The 14704-nt window shown below is 42.2% G+C and overlaps 1 protein-coding gene across 1 annotated transcript in view; it reads right to left on the reverse strand.

Annotated features, from left to right (window-relative positions):
- SYT12 (synaptotagmin 12) overlaps positions 1-14704 on the reverse strand; it is an 858259-nt gene that overhangs the window by 336926 nt on the left and 506629 nt on the right. The window contains exon 4 of the mRNA XM_086957847.1: positions 7886-8278. Coding sequence (XP_086813973.1) covers positions 7886-8278 — 393 coding nt within the window. The remainder of the gene's footprint in view (positions 1-7885; positions 8279-14704) is intronic.

The following is a 14704-nucleotide window of genomic DNA, read 5'->3' on the forward strand; positions in this document are numbered from 1 at the left end:
CTTGTGTTCGCATCTGAAGGGTACAAATTTAACTTTAAAAAGTCACGAATTGCCCATCAGACTGTCCTATTTTTAGGCTATGAATTATCAAGTGAAAGCAAAAGCCTAGCTGACAACTTCTTAGGGAAATGTGCAGTACTCCAAGCTCCAAAAACGCTGAAAAACTTACAATCAGTTCTAGGTTTCCTGAACTTTGGAAGAACTTACATTCTAAATTATGCAGAGAGGGTTAAACCACTCTACGAATTAATAAAACCTGATTTTAAACCAATTAGTTTGACTCAGAAACACACAGAAATTTTACGATCATTACAAACAGACATGTTAACTAAAACAAAACTGCAAACACGCGCAAACGAACGCAACCTAGTAATCCAAGTCATCCCAGGAAGATGCAGATTTACATACCTGACCTCTAATGAGGGAGAAACGGTAACAATAGCTTACAAATCACACTTGTACACACAATTCTACTGATTGGATCTCTGTCATTTTGGTCTTGTTTTATTTAATAAATTAGGCTCTATTGTCCTAACCTGGTGTAGTTTCTTTTTCTATGAGGTTTTCATTGTTTTAGTGTTTGAAATTTCGAACAAATACTTTTTTCATGGCTTCTAAGTTAGGCCTGACTGCCCTGTGCTAAGCTTCTAGGGGGTTGAGCAGAGGTTAATTTGGTGTTTGCTTATGCCTTCCACTGACTAGGATTGTGGTTGCTGCTTGGCCATGCCTCACACCCCAGTCAAACAACAATCCAATTTTTAATATAAACAATGCAACAGGAGACCGACAGATGTCTTTCACACATTCTTCATTTGATGATCAGCGTGAAATGCAGCTTCAAATGTAGTTAAGATTTTGCAGCAAGCCAAAGCAAATTTATAATAATACAAGCACAAATAACATCTTACATAACTGGCTTCTTCTAGCCATCATTGTGTCAGAGGATGAGCTGTGCATATACGAAAGATAATTCTATCTTCTATAAACCTTTCAGATTTATTCCAGCTCTTCCATTCTGAAATACGATGAAGAATGTGATATGCGACCTATTTAAATAAACCTCATGATTTCTAGAACAAAACTGTGCAACAAGTCCCTTTTTGCATACCCTAGGAAACATAAAACATAATTATGTGTTGTTGATGCAGTTATATGTGTATGCAGTAATCTAACCATGTGTGTTTTCCCATAAAATATTCATGCTACATAAGAGTATAGCAGGCAAACCCCTAAGTGGGCTCTTTTTATGCTGAAAACACCAATTTGCGGTCTTGTTGGACCTGCTAAAATATTTTAGGGGCTTTCTGGGCCAGCACTGAGATAAGTGGCGAATGTAAGTGCTATATGTACACAACTACAAATGTGTTTTTTACCTTCATCTCATATCAAAAGGATGACGCCCCCACCAGTAATTTGGTTTAATCTCTTATATGACAACAATATTATCTAAGGATATGTGAAACTGCAGGAGTTTATTGGCCAAAACAGATTTCTTTTTCTATACTGCTTGATAGTCCAAACTCATCAGTTTTTGCCATTGGATGGGCCCAGCAGAAATTCAAGAAAGGGCATGAATATCCAATGCCTTTGAAATCTGATGGTCAGGTTTCTTTTCCAAGGGTGTGGGTGGCAGCCGCCTGGCTCACGGAGTATGTTCTTGGAAGTCCTTGAGTAATGTACACTACCTGGCTGCTCATTGACTTGGAGCCAGTGGTGGGAAAATAAAGGGTGGATACCTGCCTGCGATGCATGCCTCTGTATCAGCAGTGGAGTGCTGCAATTACTGGTTCTGTAGGCTACAAAGTGAACAACATCTTTTTTCAGCATGAAATATCTCAGACATGAACTGAGAACATGTATGGGATGAGCAATCAGTACTAATGTTGATTTTAATGAATTCTGGAAGAAAAATTAGAACTCCCAACCAGACTTGCACAATGGTACTAGTCCAAGAGGTGCTGGGGATGCCAACCACAAGTATTCCAACTAGGTTTGTGCTCCACATTCTCCTCTCAGGACAACAGTCCAGTGGTCATTCAGCTGTTTTTTTCTTTCCCTGCCTTGGTAGATTCCCAGCTACCTCTTCCTGGGGATGGTCTCCCGTATTCCTGCTTTTCTTTCCTGGGCGTGGACTCGAAATCCTGTAGTTCCTTTCTTCCTACAAGGGCTGTGCCTTTGCAGTCCTGTTGCCCTTCTTCTCCCAGGGCTGGGCTACACTCTCATATCACACGGTTTCCTGAAAAACTCGTACCAGGAGATGTGGTCTAATCTCAGATCTACCATTTGCCCAAAGAAGGTCTGTGAATCGATGGAAGAGTGTTCAGTTGTTGAGATTATTTTAGACAAGACATCCATAAAATCTAAATGTACAATAAACTATGCATATAATCTGTGCAACCAAAACGAAATTACATCAAAGAAAATATATCTTCTCTGTTACCAGTACTGCATAAAATCCTACTTTGTATAAAACAAAATCTAATCACCCCATTACAAAATGTCTATACACCCCTTTCCTTCGACATCCAACAGGCAACTTAAATTTGACATTACTGGAGTCTATGTAAATCACTTTGATGACTTTTCAAAATTGCAAAGCCTATTTCCTGTTTTGAATAGTCATATTTACCCACCAGCTAAGAAAACATTCACCATTTATGGGTCAAGTTATTGAGCTGGAAAATTCTCAACCGAAATTCAACAAAAATGAACCGTAAATACAGAGGTTTCGTCCAATCATCATAACCTTCTCTGCCTCATAAATCTTTGGCAACCGATAATGTAGACTCAAGGGGCCATATTATCAAGAAAGGGCGATACATTAAAGCCGCTTTTATCGACAGGAAACCGACGCTAAAGCAGTGATAATAAGCTTAATAATATGCCCTTGTGAATTCCCATAGAAGCCCAGGTTCTGGTGTTAACCTGGCCTTCTACGGGAATTCACATGTTCATATTATCAAGCCCGTTATCGCCGATAAAAGCGGCGATAATGTGGCCCAAAGTTTTAGCAAACTATTGCTTAATTTGAGCTGGTGAGTGCAAGAGGGGCGCACCAACACTCATTTTTGGGAGCAAACACTTATTTTTCCTCAGACATTCACCCAGAGCAAGAGAGAGAAGATCAGAAAAGGGAAGACAAAGAGAAAGAGACAGATGAAAAAAAACTCTGACAAAGCGAGAATGCAGAGATGAAAATTAACCTGCAAGTGTGAAGTAAAGGGTCAGAAAGTGACTGGTGGTGGATGAAAGAGGCATGAGGTGGAATCAAGACTGCACTGTCTTGGTATTCAGCACCCCGGATATTCGTAGTAACTGTCATAGTCTTCTGAGCAAAACTTGAAGTCCGAACACTTATTCTTTTACAAATTAATCAATGATTCAGACATCCAACTCAAATCTGCAACATCACATTATTGAAAAGAATGTTTCTTGGTAACTAATGCAGCTATATTTATCAACCTTTCAGCACCTGGTCAATAGCAATTTAGACCCAAACCCGAGAAAACCGCTTTATAGCGATCTGCCTCAAATTGTATGTTGAAATACAAATGTATAGTGCCTGAAATATGTGTTTCTATTGCATTCCTGTTTCAGTAATCTATCCCAACCAGACACCATATACAGCCTAGTGTTCTGTGTACAGAACCTTATGTTCGGCATGTACATGTTAGAGTAACATATTTTTTGAGAAGTGCTCCTTCTTTCAGTTGGAATTTCTGCCGCAATCACTCCAAGACTGGACCAGCTTAGCTCAAGCTGGGGTTCCTGCTTATCTTTCTTAGGAATGGATGTTGTTGCTTTCGTTTAAATGTACTGTCCTTTTGATCCTGTGATCCCCCTGCTTTGTTTCCAATGTAGTTCCCACTTTCCACCCATTTCTTACATTTCTTTCCAAGGTGGGGGATAAGGTTACATTCTGGTTCCAAATAATTTTTCCTAGGTTCTGGGCATACTCTGGTTTCACTATGGCTCTATCATTTTTTCTTACAGGATTTGTTCTCTGCTATTTTTCTCCCTAGGATTGGGTTTTTACATTCATTCAGTGTGAATTCTAAATCTTGTGATGAAGATCCTGGCTCTAGGTTTCCACCAATTGTTATCTGTGCATCCTGCCCTTCTCTGGATAGGCACTGTTCCCTTGCGGCTTGAGTTCACATGCTTCCTTTCTTAGGGTTGGATTTGCGGCTCTCTACCATCCCACACTGCATCCCATCTGCTAATGTGGGATTTCATCCTGCAGCAGGATGAAGATTGATAGGCACAGATTTCTACATTCACTGAGGGAGGTAAGTACCAGATTCAAGGGAAAGTTGAATAGAAATGGTGATATGCAAAGCAATATATCACCTGGGATTCGCTCTTCTGGTTAAAGGTTTATGCTTATGATCACTGTTCCATAGGACTCAAGCTATACCTCACTGAAGAGACCTTATTAGGTTATGTTATGTTATGTTAAAATGCTCTTTTATAGCGCACGGCTACTCCGAGGAGAGTCCCGGCGCTTTGGCAAAGAGCCTAAGGGATAGGCGAAAAAAAACACAGCACAGCATACATGAAAAGAAAGAAGATAGATTTACTGGGTAAAAAGCCAAGTCTTAAGTCCCTTTCTAAAGGAAAGCAAATCATCAGTTTTCCTGAAAGTGGCCCGAGTTTTCTACTGAAGCAGGACCAAGACTGATTTGCATGTGCAAGTCACCATCGAGCCTATTTTTGTGCGTTAAAAGCTGGTGTCTGGAATGTGCCAGTGGAGAGCTGACATAAATTCAGACATACCTTTCATAACCTTGTATGTGCAGTAGACGCTCTGAGCGTGATGGGTATGCCCAGACATCAGTCCTGTGCCCACTGAGCTACAGGACTCAACTCTATCTCACTGAAGCGATCTACACAGGCTGAACCCGATATGAGGCTGCTTGTCTAAGAACACTTGATGGCAGTGGTAGACTACAGCCAGCACCTCTGTGTGTGTTTGCCCCAAAGTTTAAGAGACAAGGAGGATATTCTCCAGCGTGCTCAATATCAAACACTGCGCCATCCACAATGCTAATAAGTATGCAGGATGCCCAAATACAAACAAAACAAGAGAAAAACCCAAAAACAAGTTACAAAAGTGACTCCAGTGAGTTTACAGTTCAATAAACAGTAATAGCACAGATCCAATATTATGTGCACCCAAAATATTGTATTCTTAAGTCTTCATCAATGTTGACCGGTAGAGACAGAAACAAGAACAGCCGACACGTGTTTCGTCTTGAGACAACTTTTTTAAGGCTAAGATCAACACTTTGCGTCGAGACTTGTTGTGTGATGACGCTTTCAGGATAGTATTTGAAACGTTCGTATATTTGCCCAAGGCTCTAAATCAAGTGAGGAAAGTGTATCCCACAGTCAGGTTAAAGCAGTATGGGTCAGAGGCGTCGAAAAACTACAAGGGCCTTCCCAATGTGAAAATCGTAAACGCCCAGCAGTTAACCGAGAGGTGTCTGCAGCCTGGGCAATGCTAATGAACTCTTCCTTTTAAACACCTGACCTCCGTAATTTGAATGAGCAATGTGATAATTCAAAGATCCAAACAAGTTTGATGGATAATTTGTAGGGGAACGTCAAAAGATAACCTCACTTGATAATGGTGTGCTTCTAACGGTCCCAGGCGCAGGTAGCCTGTCCGAGAAAGTGTCCTCGGTCTTTGGCCACGTGGTGGGAATCGGAAAGACCGAGGACACTAGAGAACGGGACACCGAGGTCCCATTCTCTAGACTGTTGCCCTGGAGCCTGTGTCGGTCTCCCTTCGACCTGGGAGAATGGATTGGACACTGTTGCCACTGCTACCCATGTGCTTCGGAGACCGCCTGCCCCCCCTTTTGACTGTCTGGCTCCTTTCCCCTTCTGGTTCTTCCTCCGTTGGTTCGGTTCCCTGGTTTTCTTTTAACTTGGCCCTCGTAACTTTTGGACTGGAACACGTGTGCGCCCCGCCATTTTGGGACTATCTCCTGTTGTCGCTCTTGTCCTTGATCCACCATCTTGCGAAACAGCAGACATTCTACTGCCCTCCCTTGGTGCTGTGACTGCGTCCCCCCTCCGACCCCACTTAATGGAACTCTGCTCTCCTGGTTTTTTGGGTCTTGACCTGGGTGCACCTTGTCATGGTGAGATGGTTTCCATCGATGCCCACAACCCAGGTCTTTTTATTTCTTTTTACTTCTCTTTTCACTCTGTAAATATGTGATATATACTTGTCAAAGCCTAATCGCTGGTAAAATGGAATCCTGAGAAAATCTATTTGTATATGTATGTATATAGAGATTACTCTAACCACTAGTATATGTAGTAGACCTTTTACTCACTACCATTCCTATGTGATTCTTAGAGTTTATCAATTTGTATCTCTTCCTTGAGTGACTTTACAACTTGTACATTTGCACATTTTTCTGTTTGTATCTCTTTCCTGTGTGACTTTACAACTTGTACATTTGCAATTTTTTTCCTGTTTGTATCTTTTATGTAACTCATGTAATCCTAAGTCCTTATGTATCGCAACTAGTTCTTTTGTAAAGCGCTTTGACACCTTTGGGTAATGTTTGCGCTATATAAAATCGCAATAAATAAAATAAAATAAAAAATGGCCACCTGCCACTTCTAGCACTGACTGGCAGATCTCTCTTTAAATCTCTATAGCAGTGATGCTCCAACTTGCCCACAACATTATCCATCCCGACCGAGCTCAAACTATTACCAGCTTTATCCCCAGCCATCCCCTTAGATGTCAAGCCCTCTGCTGCCCATTGTTTTAAAACCTCTACGGTCAGATTTGCAATTTTTTTCTTGTTTGTATCTTTTATGTAACTCATGTAATCCTAAGTCCTTATGTATCGCAACTAGTTCTTTTGTAAAGCGCTCTGACACCTTCGGGTAATGTTTGCGCTATATAAAATCGCAATAAATAAAATAAAATAAAAAATGGCCACCTGCCACTTCTAGCACTGACTGGCAGATCTCTCTTTAAATCTTTATAGCAGTGATGCTCCAATTTGCCCACAACATTATCCATCCCGACCGAGCTCAAACTATTACCAGCTTTATCCCCAGCCATCCCCTTAGATGTCAAGCCCTCTGCTGCCCATTGTTTTAAAACCTCTACGGTCAGATGTTCGGTTTACATTCTGATTGGTGTACACCTCTTTGTAAATTGAGAACACTACCTTTATCATTCAGCAATGCCCCGAAACTGCTAAATATATATCTGTGCATTCACCAGCTTGCTTCTAAAGATGCAGTATGAATGAGTCTTGCACACATGTGGGTTTTGTAGAACTGTCCAAATTTGTTCTGTGAGTGGCAATAGTAAACATGCCTTCCTGCTTCAAATGCCTACCTCGTGGCAAAGCATTCTAGGTAAACTGTAAAGGCAAACACAAACCCTGCTTCTGGTTAACTTTGAAAAAACATATGTATCTGTCATATATTTATGATTCTCTTTCAAAGTACGTGGTTAGATTTTTGTAGCCCTATGGCATGAAATACAAAAGCTGTTTCAAGGTCACTGCATGTTTTTAGAATGGTCAAAACTAACCACTGCATCAGTCCATACAGACTGAACTGAACTCAGTATAAAAACTGCTTTAGTTATGACAAGGTCCTGTGCCATTTAAAGACTTGGACTGACCTTTCTAGAATCTATAATATTTAGCTGTCATTCTCCGTAACCTCACATTGCTCCAAAACACATAAGCAACTCTAACTCTCAGAAACTGTCCACGCTTTGTGATTTAAGCAAGTGTCTTTCTTCTCAGAATGCATTGTAACATTGTGATGCAGCATGGGTCTATGTTACTCAAAACGTGTGATAAACATAGCATTGGAAACAATGGCATCACATACTTACCCTGGAAATGCCAACAATCTGCTCGTCCGGAAGTAAGTTTATGCGCACAAAACAGGACTCATAATTGATATCCTCTTTCTCCATCAGATCTTTGCCTTGTACCAAAGTCACGTGCAGAGAATTTGAGTTCATGTTGTACTCCATATTGACTTCTATTTGCCCCACTGTAAAATCCTGCCCAAAATTATTGCCAATGGAAGAGATGGAACTAAGGGAGTCAGTTGAGATGGACCTTTTGAGTGGTCCATATGGAGTCATTTCAAGGTCTTTGCTCATCAGCTCCAAGGTCCCAAGCTCATTGATATTTTCAAATGTGTCGTCCATCCTCAGGCCTGACTTGTGGCTCGGTGTCACACCTTCAGCAGCCTTCCTGGAGTTTAAATTGAGGTTCCTCTGCAACAAGAAGAGAAACTGTGTTTAATGGTGAACCAGATACTACTCAACACAGTAAGTACACTTTAAATTATGTTTACCATGTCAATCATATTCGAGATTTTCATAGGTTTACTTGAAGTCAATGATTTAATGAGTCACTGTTTGAATCGATCTTATAATATGCAAACATCCTAAACGTTTCGTGTTAATAAATCAGATGCAATTAATTGTTGCCAATTTCAAACAGTTTTTTCAATCGCGCCTTATTGTAAGTACTACTTGTGAAATGCAATTAAAAAAACTGTACCGAAAACCCATGCATATGTTTGCAGACGGCACATGAACAGAGTATGAGGGACACAACAGCAGTTCTCAAGAGCGAGACAAACTTACTTTCTTATATACACAACAAATGTCCACGTGGGTGGGTGTGTGAGGGTTAAAGGCAGTTTCACGGCCACCTTTAAGGAGGTCTGTGCACTTTGCAGTCAGAGTCACCATAGGGTTACCCCATCCGTGTGGGGGGAGATAAAGTAGATGGTGCAGCGGCACGGGATAGCGATGATGTTGGGTCATGTGACCCCTACTGTGTCAGGCAAGTGGTGCAGTCTGTTCCGCCGTCTATGGTGGCCTAAGGTCAGAGCCTGGCTCCAGAACCATCAGTGTGATGTCCCATCCATTGATCCTCAGGACTTCCCCCGCCCTAAATCGCACCCCTCTGGTGACCTCATCGTTGATCTTTGCCCATTCCTGGAGTACGCGTTTCCAGGGCGGAGGGTGGATGGGCGTTCGTCGCCTTCCATGTCATCGTATTTTCAGTTGTGCGACCTATAATTCTGTGGCATTCGTCTGCTTGGCATGTGATGAAAAAGATGTGCTAGGCTGCTTTATAACAACTTTGGTCCCGTTCAATGGAAACCTTTTATGACAGGAGCTGGCACAGTTGGGGATTGATTCTGGACTGCTCTGTCGCACTGAATCCTTTCACACAAAAATGTAGGTCAAGGTGCAGCTTGGGAGACATGGGGCCCCAACTGAAGAGTTTAAATCTGAGAATTGCTTCCATCAAGGATGTGTGTTTGCCCCAACTTTCTCTAATATGCATAGGACCAATCCCCCTGCATATGTGAGGTTTTCCATCTAAATTAACTTCTGTACAGTTGTCGATGTTACTGTACACTGACGATTTAACAATTAACAATTTCTGACTGTCAACATTAATAAGACAAGACCTTAAGGCCTGATCATGGTAGGTCCTGAAGTCATTGGCTGCTAAGTGAGCCTCCAATGGAAAACATGAAAAACTACAACAAACCATTGCAACGGGGACCTAAGGTATCAATACCAGCAAGTACAGTTCGGATGGCCAGTAAACGGTTAAATATATTTGATAGATGTTTTGGAGGGATATTAGCTAGGCATCTATCGAAAGCTTTCTCTTGTAAGCTCACAACATGATTTTTTCAACTATTGTGTACTGTGGTTCAGAAAGCAAAAACTTGAATGTGAGCTGTTTAGCTTAAGAAAATTAACTCTCCAAACTCTAACAAGATTAGAGTTGGGTAGACCAGTAAGACATTTTAGCTGATAAAATTGAACTTTTTATTTTCTTTGGCTTCAGTGGGGCTTTAGGGTGGCGGTCAACCGCTCGGGAGGCTTGCACCACTTTGGGTTTTGGCCAATGGTGCGGCCTGGTTCAAATTGGGTTCTTTTGGGCTATGCCTTTTGGGCTGGGGTATTTATGTGGCCATTTTGTGCTCTGTGTCACCATTTTGAGTAAGCCTGGGAGTCCACATACAGCGCAAAAACCAAGGAGGTGAAAATAGCACGTGGTCATATTTGCTAATATGTCCTCATCTTAATCTCTTCCTCAGTGCTGGCACACAATCGAGTTGCCTAATGCCATACATACACATTTGCATGATAGTGCAAATGTGTGTGTGATGTCTAGTGCAAGTTTTATACTAGAAGTGTACTGTTCCCGGACAAAAGTCTATACCCTGGCAATTTCTTTTTAAGCATTTCACACATTGGATGTGTGTTCAACAGTACTACACACATCCAATGTGTGAAATGTAAGAAGAAATACGATTTTTGCAACGTTGCACCTGCATCAAGGAGGTGTTGTTTTGATGCAAAACCTAGTCTAACAAAGTAGGTCAGGCACTGCATCAAGAACCATTGAGACTGTGCTGGAATGCTCAACTTTCATGCAAGGAACACACACTTAACTAAAAGAACACAAGCTCTGTCTACACTTTTCCAGCTATGGAAAGTAAATACCCTATCATGACTTTGTGCTGCTTTGCCTATTTTTACTTGACTTCATGGCAGTGCAACATGTTGATAAATCGGCCCCATTATTTGGTGAGGATGTTAATAATATATATAACGTTAAAATACGAACTAAAGAAGGATGGGAGGATGCAACTGCATCGAAGACTGTCAAAAAAGTATAAATGAACGTCATCTTAAGACATTCCCACTTACAGTCTAAGTTGACTGCGCTTAGAAGCCTGAAAAGCTGTTGTGCACTACACAGCAGGTACGCGACTTGTAGGTGCAATGGTATTTTTTGCAGTAATTTATCTCAAAAGAGGTTTTCTGCCATATCATTACAGCAATTGGAGTTGTTAGATGCCTTATCACTGAGGGGGGGAATCAGGCACAAAGCACCACATGTGTGGAGCCTGCAGTTTAGCCCAAGAGTCAATATAGACTTTTGAATGCATATGCCAGGCAGGGCCGGACTGGCTGTAGCAGCAACGGGAATTTCCCTGGGAGGCTGGGAGGGTGAGGGCCGATTTTGTTACTGGGGCCGGTTTTGCATCACTGCCGCAATATCGGCCCTCAGTAACAAAAACAGAAGTGCACCCTCCTCCTCCCCCTCCTGTCCGTTGGGAGGGGGGCTGGTCCACTAAATTGCCAGGGCTACTTTTAGTTCCCAGTTCGGCCCTGATGCCAGGGGCTATCAGACTTAAAGGCATGATAGTTACAAATTAATTTAAGGATTGTTATGATTCAGAAGACTATAGAGGTTTATTGTGGTGTAAGACCTAGTTCTGACGAGCAGGTTATATGCATGTTTGGTCTGTTTTTTTAAGTCTCAGTCTGAGACAGCTTAGCTGTCTTTTGCGGGCACCTGGTTTTCAATGCATAACATATACGTAGAGTGATCTTTGGATTAGCCCCATTCTGATGATTATTGTGCATTGTTTACCCTCTCTGGTGTCTGCTCCTGATTTAGTGGCTTTCCTCCCTAATCATGTGTTTTCTCCCCAAGGAGTACTGCAGCCTCACATTGTTCTGATTGGATGAGGTGCATCCTAGTTCTGCTTCCTAGAGGGAACAGCCGTGGCCCATGCAGGTAAGAGCGGTGGGGCCGGGTGGGGCTGGGTGGGAGGGAGGATTTCAACGGATGATGACGAAAGAAAATAAAAAATTATGAATTTTCTGTCGTCATTGTAGAAATCAACACCCACCCAACCCCACAGCCCCACTGACCCACCGCCCTTACCTGCATGGGCCGCGATTGAGAGAGAATTACTTTTTCTTTATAGATCAATAATCCATGGGAGTGCACGTTTACTTGCTCTTTCTCCCTGACTTCCTTTCTTTTTAACTTTTTTGAACGAGAACCCTACAGCTGAAAAATGCTAATGGTTTCCCATGTGCTTTATTCTTACTTTGCCAATCACTGTTTCAATCCTGACCCATTTTTTTTTATGATTGCACAACAGCTGCACAGTTCTCCTGGGCTGCTCGCGCTCTTTATTCCTTTTAATATATTTTACATTCAAACATGACCACCCACCAATGTTAGCATGTCAGCCCCGGAGTATTTGATCTGGTTTGAACACTTGAGTACCCTGTTCACTTTTTAGGGTTACTCCCTGCCTATTAGAATCCCCCACCCCACCAGAGATGAAAAGGAAATGGCAGAATATTTTGGAAGAATCTTTTGCTCAGTCCCTGAGTTCTTCCTCGCTGATTCTTCAAGGGACAGTTGACTCATATCTCTCTGTTTGACAAATGGATCACAACACTCTAGACCATCTCGCCCTCTTGAAAAAGTATGCGACAAAAATATATAAGCCTTCTGCTCTTTGGTTTTACCCTATCCCAAGGGCTAAGAAAAGCCTTTAAATTTGAGGATAAATGGGGGAAATTATATGACACCAATGCTACAATCCTCTATAAAGCAGCGTCAGGTAGCTTCCTCAGGAAAATATGCAATGTGATGAAAGTGTACTTTGCGCATCATATTGAAACAGCAGCTAACTCTTCTAGGAAAGTGTCTAAAATTGTGAAATTGTTCATCTTTCTCGAAGCGGCTAAAATTGCGATCATTCCTTCAGACGACTTTGGGAAAAACTCTTGAATTTCTTTGACGAGAAGATTCAGAATCTTTATTCCACCTTTCCAGAGGCATGTATAGGTGATATAGTTTCCTTTCCGGTTTATGTGGGTAATGCTCCACCAAGCGCACCCCGCTGCCCAAAGCTGTTTTTCTCCAAATGTGTTATCGGAAGAACTCTCTCTAATTGAGCTAAAAAGGTGTACGTCAGGCTCCCCTGACGATGCCTGCCCTCCATGCATTTGTAGGCTGATGGCCCAGCACTTTAACCTTTATCTTACAAAAAAATCTGGAATGTTTCACTGATGTTCTATGTTTTTTGCTATGCGTTGGCAACAGGCGTCTCTTCTGCCGCACCTTAAAAAGCCAAATATAGACACTGGTGTCTTGAGCAATTATAGGCCCATCTCTCTTCTCAAGGTCACTGCAAGAATTCTGGATAAAGTGGTTAACCAACAACTGTCAACCTTTGTGGCAGCTAATTCCAACCTTCACGACTCTCAATCAGGCTATCGTGCAGACCGAGACGGCTCTTCTGGAGGTGGCAGAGTTTGTTAGGGAGAATCTTGATAATAGCATACTTGTTATTGTGCTGGTTCTTGACCAGTCAGTGACATGTGACACAGTGTCCCATTCAATCTTGTTAAACAGACTCGGTCACCTAAGCATTCAGGGCAAGACTCTTTAAGGGGTCAAATCCTTCCTGGAGGGCAGATCCCAAAATGTGATCCTAACTACACTCTTTATCTTCATCACCCAAACCACTGCTGTGTGAAGTACCGCACGCACGGATGAGCCCAGACCTCACTCTTCTTCACCCTCTACCTTTACCCCATGGCAGATTTGATTGAAACCTGGGTTTTGAAGGAAGTTTTGTATGCTGACGACACTCAATTGCTTTTTTCCTTTCAAGATAACTCAAAGGCAGCCTTTTGTAGCTTCAAATAGTGCCTGAAAGGAGTCAGGGTCTGGAAAGAGGCAAACTGTCAAACAAAATTCCGATAAAAATGTTGGTGTTCAGTCAAAAAGGACCTCCACCATCCACCCTTTGGTGGCCTTTCAAACTTAATCCATGAACTCCTGCTGGAAACATTCGCATTATATTTGACTCTCCATTTTCCTTCTCCACTGAAATCAAACAAATTTTGTTGGTCTGCTTCGTGAAAATGAAAAAAAAGGAAGTTCCTTCATTTGGTCCCAAATGAGACCTGCAAAGCGGTAGTCCCCTCGCTGGTAACTTCTGGTTTGGACTACTCAGTCTCTACCATGGCCTACCTACGAACTTGATATGAAGACTGCAGATAATCCAGGATACAGCAGCCAGACTTATTAGGAGAGTCCATCAACGTCAACATATCTCTCCCCATCTGAGATAGCTACTTTGGCTTCTGGTGGCACAGTGCATTAAATGTAATGCTCTGATGCTGGTCTTCAGACCTTTCCACTGAGATGCTCTACGTCACCTGAGGAATAGATTGACCCTGTATACTCAAGAGGGAGTGCTTAGCTCTAACAAATGCAGTTTGCTGCAGATTCCAAAATATTTTAAGACACGCCATAGAGGAAGCTCTTTTACAGTTCTTACAGCTAAACTTTGGAACAGCTTGTCATCGAATGTAAACTGATCTGTGCCACTGGCCACTTTCAAAAGGAAACTCAAAGCCTGGCTGTTTGATTCTGGCTAGTTTCCAATGATAACAAGGCTAGCTTTCTGTTGTCTGCTTTGAGTGCCGGAACGCTTCTTCTTGAAGCAGCTACGTGCTTTGTGGGAGAGGTGTGACTTAGCAGCCAGAGCGGCTGACTCCAGGGTGCAGGGCTCGCAGTTCGATCCCCGGCGATGGCGGCAGCTCAGCTCAGCATCATGTGAGTCTGGGCAATAGCTCACTTAATCTCCCTGGCCGTCCCCATGCCTTGAAACCCTTAATGGGTGATATGTTCACACTTTACAAATAGGAATTATTATCATCAATTGGTGATTGATTGATTGACTGGTTGATGGGAAATAAAATGGCTACAGTGCATTACAATTTGTGCATGATGATGCACACATGCACATGAGTCCTGACACATGATCGTGGCCATCGTGA

This window comes from Lissotriton vulgaris, chromosome 2_1 (genome assembly GCF_964263255.1).
Source record: "Lissotriton vulgaris chromosome 2_1, aLisVul1.2, whole genome shotgun sequence".
NCBI lineage: Eukaryota > Metazoa > Chordata > Amphibia > Caudata > Salamandridae > Lissotriton > Lissotriton vulgaris.